This window comes from Bufo bufo, chromosome 9, assembly GCF_905171765.1.
Source record: "Bufo bufo chromosome 9, aBufBuf1.1, whole genome shotgun sequence".
NCBI lineage: Eukaryota > Metazoa > Chordata > Amphibia > Anura > Bufonidae > Bufo > Bufo bufo.
Window position 1 is genome coordinate 204,335,327 of NC_053397.1, and position 10,062 is coordinate 204,345,388.

The 10,062-nt window shown below is 40.1% G+C and overlaps 1 protein-coding gene across 1 annotated transcript; it reads right to left on the reverse strand.

Moving 5' to 3' along the window:
• Positions 1-1,345: 1,345 nt before the first annotated feature.
• Positions 1,346-2,578, reverse strand: FOXE3 (forkhead box E3). The gene has a single exon (XM_040407859.1). The coding sequence runs from the start codon at positions 2,576-2,578 to the stop codon at positions 1,346-1,348; it is 1,233 nt and encodes a 410-aa protein (XP_040263793.1).
• Between the last annotated feature and the right edge of the window lie 7,484 nt (positions 2,579-10,062).

Below are 10,062 nucleotides of genomic sequence, written 5' to 3' on the forward strand. Positions count from 1 at the left end.
CCAGCTGTATCTTATCTGTCTTGGACTTGTACTTATATCACAGTGTTAATAAAACCTATTTTACATCCATAGTTGCCTCACATATAGGTATTAAAAAACCAAAACGGTAACAATGTATCAAATCTAAACTGCTGTCCTGTAAACATTTTAAACAAACATTTACACAGAAAGATCATTTTTCTTCTCAGCATCTAGTGCTGGACAAATCCTAGTCTTGCTTTGGCCATGCTGGGACTTGTAGTTCCGAGGGTAATATACTGCCACATATTCTGTACTCCTGCTATATTAAATCACAATCAATATTGAAAAAATACAAATACTCTGGAGGAGAATAATTTAGAAGACATGAATGGATGCTAAGCTCTCTGCTAAAGACAAAAAATGTAATATGTAAAGTCTGTCAATAGTTCAGTTTTCTGTACTTCTGTATAAAAGGCTTGTCTAAATCAGAAAGGAGGATATATTGGAGTACTGACTATAAAGTAAAGGCTATTAGATAGATAGATAGATAGATAGATAGATAGATAGATAGATAGATAGATAGATAGATAGATCGATAGATAGAATATCATTCAATCATTAACTCATGAACATCAAGGTTCCCAGGTCCTTCTGGTGGTAAAAAAAAAAAGGACAGTTATTATTGAGCGTTTTATAACAAGATGGTTAATTTATAGTTTTGTGAAATTTTTAGACAGAAGGACAGAGAAATAAACAGGTACATAGAAAGAATGAGATAGATAGATATTAGATAGACAGAAAAGCCGACAAAAGTCAGATAAATAGATCATAGACATACAGAAAGACTAACAGAGATAGATAGATAGATAGATAGATAGATAGATAGATGGATAATAGTTAGATAGATAGATAGATAGATAGATAGATAGATAGATAGACAGAAAAGCCGACAGTCAGATAAATACATGATAGACATACAGAAAGACTAACAGAGATAGATAGATAGATAGATAGATAGATAGATAGACAGACAGACAGACAGATAGATAGATGATAGATAGATAGATAGATAGATAGATAGATAGATAGATAGTTAGATAGATAGAGATATGAGGCAGATAGATAGATAGATAGACAGACAGACAGACAGATAGATAGATATAGACATTTCATTATGTATCAGGCACAGTAATGAAGAAAATCTGACTCTTTTCACCTGAAGACAAGATTTATTTCTGTGCTACAAAGGATTGTATTTGAAAATATAGATAGAAAGTAACATATTACATATTCAGTGCATAAATGACATCACCTGGAATAGAGACGTCAATCATAAAGTTCTGGAATGTCTGAAGTCAATTAAAAAGTAATAAAATAATGATGTCTACATGTATCTTTCAAGCCCCGATGAAAAGTTAGGCTGTCTCATGTAGGAATTGTTATTATACTGACAGACCCCATTCATCTGTGGAGCTGGCAATGTCAGCAGTTGTTCTGTGTGTCCTATGCAGGCTGCGGTCCTCATGGACAGTCTATTGGATGGGCCATAGATCTGAGAGTTATTGGGGGAATAGCTGGTCTGAGGCACAGAGATATGAGGAGGAGATGAGGAGTAGGAATAGGTCAAGTTGGAAGACATTGGGTTATTAGATCTATTCATAAGAGACCCGACACCAGAGGGGCTGACTGATTGAGTCTGGAAACAGGAAAGGTCCCCTACAGAGCAGCTGTTACCCAAGTTCTCAAGGTCTCCATTCAACCCAAGAGAGTGATGGGTGAGTTCTGATCCTGGAGATGGCTGCATCATGGACTGTTGGTTAATCAAGCTGTCTATGCTGAACATCCTGTGTTGGGCTTGAACAGATCCACCAGGGGCTTGGTAGTGATGGACCATGGCTGGGTGGTGATGGTGGGATGTTGGGTTTATCTGGTGGTTGTACCCAGATCCCACACTGGAGTAAAGGCTGTTGGGGAAGGATGGTCTTCCAGCTGGGGTTGGAGTAAAAGCACTGCTATTCTGCATGTATCCAGGGTAAGTAGTGATATCTGTCCTCTTAAATCTCTTCCTCCTCCTTAAGAAGCTGCCATTGTCAAACATGTCCTCTGCTGCAGGGTCTAAGGTCCAGTAGTTGCCCTTACCTGGGTGTCCAGGTTCTCTGGGGATTTTCACAAAGCAGTCATTGAGGGTTAAGTTGTGTCTGATGGAATTTTGCCATTTTTTTGAGTTTTCCCTGTAGAAGGGAAACTTCTCCATGATGAACTTGTAGATACCACCCAAAGTGAGCTTCCTTTCTGGAGAGTTGGCTATGGCCATGGCAATCAAGGCTATGTAGCTGTAGGGAGGTTTCCCACGTTGGACTGGACGTTTTCTTCTCCTTCCACCAGACGTTTGAATGTGTTCCTCATGTTGTCCTGGATTGATCTCCTCAGTAGGACTACAGCTCCCCTTGGGCTCAGACTTGATGGAAACTCCTTCCTTGACCCTCACTGAGCCTGGTGACTCCATGGACAGGTTGGGACTACTCCCCATAGGGCTGGAAGCCTCATTGGGGGAATGCTGAGAGTCCACAGTCATGGTGCACATGCCTGAGTAGTAGGAGAAATTTGCCAAATTCATAAACAATACCCTCTCAGATTCTCCTCAGTAAATGTCATCTGGGTTCTCTCCAGACAGACCAGGTGCTGCTCTCCCTCCTGAGACCTGGCTTATATATCACAGAGCAACAAAAAACCTGGCGCCTCCCAATCCTCCAACACATTGTCCAAGCCATTCATTGCAATGCCCAACCCCTCATGATGGTCCCTGGATAGCCCTTAACCCTATGCAGAGGAGTCCTAGTCCTGGGACTACACCCAGACACTTAGCACCAGCTGCTACTACTAGGACTGTGCATCTCTCTCTCTGGAGGAACTACAAATCCCTGCATGCCCTGTCCTGTCCACCCAGGATGACCGTATCTGGTGATCCACAAAAGCCGGTGGGCAAGAATTCTGCTAGATCGGCATTCTGATGTAGAAAGAGGGTGAACTATAGGCCAAAATCTGCAATGTCTGTTGTGGTGGATCCAGGAGGGAGATCTGCTGAGGATCTGAGATCTGCTGATCCATCCGCAATTATTACTCTGACTGCAGACTGAAAATAATCAGGAATTCATCGGATAATGTAACCACTTGTGTGCCGACACTGATCGCTACAATGTAGTCTGCGCCATCTGTAACCCTACACTATTATAGTTAGTAGATGTTCATATCGTTATGTCTACAGTCATCTCCTGCGATACTATTATATAATAATAACAGCAGCAACAATATTACTACTACTAGTACTAACAATAATTATAACAATAGCAACAATGCTATTACTACTACTACTAACTATAATAACAATAATATTATTAATAATACTATTACTACTACTACTACCACCAATAAGACTACTACTACTACTACTACTAACAATAATAACAAGATTAATAATACTATTATTACTACTACTACTACCAATAATACTACTACTACTACTACTACTACTACTAACAATAATAACAATATTAATAATACTATTACTACTACTACCAATACTACTACTACTACTAACAATAATAACAATATTAATAATACTATTACTACTACTACCAATAATACTACTACTACTACTGACAATACTGCTACTGCTACTACTAATAATAACAATACTACTACTAACAATAATAATATTAATAATACTATTATTACTACTACTACTACCAATAATAACACTACTACTACTACTACTAACAATACTACTAATAATAACAATACTACTACTAACAATAATAATATTAATAATACTATTACTACTAACAATAATAATAATACTAACAATACTACTACTACTAATAATAACAAGAATATTAATAATACTATTACTACTACTAACAACAATAATGATAATAACAGCAACAATGCTATTACTACTACTACTAAAAATAATAATACTATTACTACTAATAATAATAATAATAACAGCAACAATGCTATTACTACTATTATTACTGCTACTACTAAAAATAATAATAATAATAATATTATTATTATTTAGCTAAGATATTGCAAATCATCAACTATTTAAAAAAACTATATATAATATTTTTGGCTACAAGATTAAATCTATAATATTTGGTTCTGTTTTATTTAAAAATGTAATCTAATATATAATAAATACAAAAATGTAATATTTTTTTAACATGATTGATACTGTTTATAGATATATATATATATGCATATAGTATAAAGATAGATGGATGATAGATAGACGGACTATAATGCATTCCTTATCATACAAGAGATCTAGTGGATTAAGTGGATGAGAGCTCCTGATAGGCGGATTACTGGATTTATAAACAGCTCCTCTACAGGGAATGTTAATTGGTATTTTTTGTAATCAGGGTTTTCTTATATGGAGGTAAACTAGGGGACTTAGTACCTGTGTAATTGCTTCTGTAATCAGATGGATATTTTAGCCTCCATTGCTGCCCTGGGAAAATACTTATATGAGTCCTAGGAAGTTCTTATTGAGCCGTCAACTGACCACTGCTTACCGCTTACTTTACCGCTTTTAGGGCTCGTTCACGCGACCGTAGTTTTGGTCCGCTTCCGATCTGCATTTTTTTGCGGCTTGGGCGTGGACCCATTCGCTTCTATGTTGCCACAAAAGATGCGGACAGCACACGGAGTTGCTCCGTTCCGTGGCCCCGCAAAAGTTATGGGTCATGTCCCATTCTTGTTCCCGTTTTGCGGACAAGAATAGGTATTTCTATAAAGGGTCGTCCGTTCCGCAAATTGCGGAAGGCAAACGGGCGGCATCCGTATTTTGCAGATCCGCAATTTGCGGAACCGTAAAACACGGCACGGTCGTGTGAACAAGCCCTTCTTCTGTATATTGTCAATACATTGTCCCTACACAAGACTAAAGTCATCAGAAAGGGGTGATTTCAACCATTTCAGCTATCCTTTGAAAAAGTAGCAGGAGTGATCATCTGGTGGACAGCAGACTCCTGAAAATATTATCAGACACATTGGACATGTTCAGGTCATGTGTAAGGTATGATGTTTTTATTTGGCCGATCATTTGCCGTTGTGCTCAAGGATGAAAAATTGGATTCCCTGGCCGGCCTGCTAACGCTTCATTTATCCTGCCCAGGGATGGAGGCTCCTAGGAACTAGCAAGACACCATAGTATCTGAGCAGCAGATTGTGCTGTGTGAACAGCTTAAAGGGGTCCTCTCACGTCAGCATGTAGAGAAAGTGAATACAAGGCACTGACTAATGCATTGTGATTCTCCATATTGCCTCTTTAGCTTGCTTTGCTCATTTTTCCATCACATTATACACAGCTTGTTTCCAGGGGTTACGACCACCATGCAGTTCAGAAGCGGTGGTCGTGCTTCACACCTCTTTGATGGCCTGGACTGTGGGAGCGCACATAGGTAGGCATGCACAGCAGCTCCCGTCCCGGAACACCTTGTATCTGTGCTGCAGCGGTGGTCGTAATCCTTCCCGTGTATAATATGATAGAAACATGAATCCAGTCGGCAAAGGAGGCAATATGGACAATCACAATACATTAGGAAGTGCCTTTCTAATAACTTTCTCTACATGATAAATGCCATGTGCTGAAGGGAGAGCAGATGCACCCTCTGCCAAGCTGAGCATGCATGTGTATGTTGGGAGGAATAGCTGTCTAAGGCTAGTTTCACACTAGCGGCAAGGAACTCCGGCGGGTGAACAGCCTGTCGGATCCGTGCTGCCGCTAGTGCACGCTCCGGCCCCCGGACTACCTCTCCTGCCCTATTAACTATAAAAAGGGTGGGCTGGAGTTCAGGCGGCAGCACGGAAAACATACCGAGAGGCGGACGGAATAAAACTACGACATGTCGGCATGTTTGCTGTGCTGCCGCCGGAACTCCGGCCCGCCCCTATTATAGTTAATAGGGCAGGAGCGGTAGTCCGGGGGCACGCGTGCACTAGTGGCAGCACAGATCCGACAGTCTGTTCACCCGCCGGAGTTCCTTGCCACTAGAGTCCAACTAGCCTTAGGCCTCTTGCACACGAACTTATTTTCATTCCGTTCCGTTTTTTTTTTGTATATACGGAACCATTCATTTCAACGGGTCCGCAAAAAAAAACGGAAGGTACTCCATGCGCATTCCATTTCCGTATTTCCGTTCCGCAAAAAAATAGAACATGTCCTATTATTGTCCGCATTACGGACAAGGATAGGACTGTTCTATTAGGGGGCCGGCTGTTCCGTTCCGCAAAATACAGAATGCACACGGACGTCATCCGGATTTATTGCAGACCGCAAAATACATACGGTCGTGTGCAAGAGGCCTAAAGTGTATGGTCAGCTATATGGACGTGCGACCTGTGTGGTCGCACAGAATGCATCACCTGTCCTAACTGAAGGGGGCACCACTGGCTCGGACACCCAGAACTCGCACCCCCGACCACAAACTTGTTGCCCAAGGCTGGTGTACAAGATGTAGCCACATTAGTATGATTTAGGCGCTGCGTGATTCTATTATCTGGCGGTATATGGTGCATCTTATAGGGGGCACCAGTAAAGGGTGTTGCACAGAGGGCAAACCAACCAAAGCCAACCTCGTCACCCCAAAGAAATGACTGGAATTGTCTGAAAGCAGCAGAAGGACAGAGATGGCGCAGAGACAATCCAATCCTATCTACTACTCACCTTCCAGTCCCTTGACCAGTTTACCAGGAGCTTCCTCTTCTGGGTCACCGACTTCTCGCCCTGTACGTGTCATCAGTGCGATACCCCGAGGAGACACCTTGTCAGGAAGTGAGCAGCTCAGGTGACGGGCGAGGGTCATGTCATGACTACTTCTGACCTGAGATTTCCTGATGAGGTCTACCAAGAAGGACTTGCACAGGACTTACACATGCCAATAACGTAGCATCAGGGGCCCCGTAAGGAGCGGGTACAACGGGCCCTCACCTTGCTACAAGTGCAGTGACACCCGGTTCAATGTATAACCTATAGAGAAGTATAGCGCCTACATCAGGCAGAGGTGTCATTGAAACTTCCAGGGCCCCAATGTAAAATCTGTAATAGGGCCCCACTAAAATGGGCCATTTATAATATAGGTATAAGGCCCAGTTCACACGTCAGTGATTTCCATCAGGGATTGTGAGCCAAAACCAGGAGTGGAGGCTGCACAGACCTAGGGCTCGTTCACACAAACGTTTTTTGCCTTCCGTATACGGTCCATATATGGAACCATTCATTTCAATGGTTCCGCAAAAAAAAAAAACGGAATGTACTCCGTATGCATTCCGGTTCCGTATTTCCGTTTTTCCGTTCCGTTCAAAGATAGAACATGTCCTATTATTGCCCGCAAATCACGTTCCGTGGCTCCATTCAAGTCAATAGGTCCGCAAAAAAAAACGGAACACATACGGAATGTACTCCGTATGTCTTCCGTATCCGTCACGTTTTTGCGGAACCATCTGTTGAAAATGTTATGCCCAGCCCAATTTTTTCTATGTAATTACTGTATACTGTATATGCCATACGGAAAAACGGAACGGAACAAAACAAAAAAACTGAAACAAAAAAACAGAAAAACGGATCTGTTAAAAACGGCCCGCAAAACACTGGAAAAGCCATGTGGTCGTGTGAACAAGCCCGTAAGGTGTAATGGAAAGTGTGAAGCCCGTATCCTTGCTGTGGACCGCAAATTGCGGCCCGCAATGCACGGGCACCGTCCGTGGGGCAGGCGCATGGGGATCGCAGACCTATTCACTTGAATGGGTCCGCGATCCTGCTGTTCCGCAAAAAGATAGAGCAAGTTCTATCTTTTTGCGGTGCGGAAGCACGGAACGGAATCCCAGAAAGCGCTCAGTAGTGTTCGTTCCGTTCTTCCATTCCGCATCCCTGGATTTGTTGACCCATTGAAATGAATGGGTCCGCATTTGTGACGCGGAATGGCCACGGAACGGTGCCCGTGTATTGCGGATCCGCAAATGCGGTCCGCAATACGGCAACGGGCATCACGTGTTCGTGTGAACGAGCCCTAATACTGGAACCCATCAGGCGCTAGGGTCAATGTGCCACTGCTACATTTGCTATCTATCTATTATCTATCTATCTATCTATTATCTATCTATCTATTATCTATTATCTATCTATCTATCTATTATCTATTATCTATCTATCTATCTATCTATCTATTATCTATCTATCTATTATCTATCTATCTATCTATCTATCTATTATCTATCTATCTATCTATTATCTATTATCTATCTATCTATCTATTATCTATTATCTATCTATCTATCTATTATCTATCTATCTATCTATCTATCTATCTATTATCTATCTATCTATTATCTATTATCTATCTATCTATCTCATATCTATCTATCTATTATCTATCTATCTATCTATTATCTATCTATCTATCTATTATCTATCTATCTATCTATTATCTATCTATTATCTATTATCTATCTATCTATCTATCTATCTATCTATCTATCTATCTATCTATTATCTATCTATCTATCTATCTCCTATCTATCTATCTATCTATCTATCTATTATCTATCTATCTATCTATCTCTCTATCTATCTATCTATCTATCTCTCTATCTATCTATCTATTATCTATCTATCTATTATCTATCTATCTATCTATTATCTATCTATTATCTATTATCTATCTATCTATCTCATATCTATCTATCTATTATCTATCTATCTATCTATCATCTATCTATCTATTATCTATCTATCTATTATCTATCTATCTATTATCTATCTATTATCTATTATCTATCTATCTATCTCATATCTATCTATCTATTATCTATCTATCTATCTATTATCTATCTATCTATTATCTATTATCTATCTATCTATCTCATATCTATCTATCTATCTATCTATCTATCTATCTATCTATTATCTATCTATCTATCTATCTATCTATCATCTATCTATCTATTATCTATCTATCTATTATCTATCTATTATCTATTATCTATCTATCTATCTATCTCATATCTATCTATCTATTATCTATCTATCTATCTATTATCTATCTATCTATCTATCTATCATCTATCTATCTATTATCTATCTATCTATTATCTATCTCTCTATCTATTATCTATCTATCTATCTATCTATCTATCTATTATCTATCTATCTATCTATCTCCTATCTATCTATCTATCTATTTATCTATCTATTATCTCTCTATCTATCTATCTATTATCTATTATCTATCTATCTATCTATCTATCTATTATCTATCTATCTATCTATCTATCTAATATCTATCTATCTATCTATCTATCTATCTATCTATCTATCTATTATCTATCTATCTATCTATCTATCTATCTACACTTTTGGTTTCTCTGTCTTTCTATACTTTTGGTCCAGTAGGGACTGGAAGGTGAGGAGATGGGAGCTCTGGATAGGGAATCAATGTTAGATTGGTGGGGACCCAACTACTGAGACCCTCACTGTCTCTAAGAACGGGGGTCCCATGTCTCCCATTTCCCTCAGATGCAGGACTGCACCCAGGAGGAGTTGAGTGGAGCAGCCTGTATTCTGCTGCTACATTCACTCTCTATGGCTCAGATAGAGGATAACTTGTAATTTCCAGAATACCCCTTTAAGTGTCGCATGCAGGGTCAATATTACAGGTAAATCTGTCATTCTCACACACCTTATCCTATTCATATCCATTGTTCGTTGCTCGTTTCCACCCTGTTTGAAACGTTTGCTGTCAGAAGCCATGAGCCTCGTGCTGTCAGTCAGGGGGGCAGACAGGACCAGCCCCCCCCCCCCCCCCCCCCTTCCCCCCATACATTTACCATTTCAATGTGATAGTTTGTAACAAGTTGCGTCCTTTGTTTATTTTCACATTTTTCTTTGGTAATGTGTGTGCTGCCGGCAGGTAAGTGCTAATTACCTGTAGAGAGGATAAGTGTTCGTTGCCCGGGGCTTTAGCACACTGTCTCTGGCTATTTCCACCCCAGTCCATCAGATGGACACTAATCTCCCAATTAGCCGAACACCCCTGC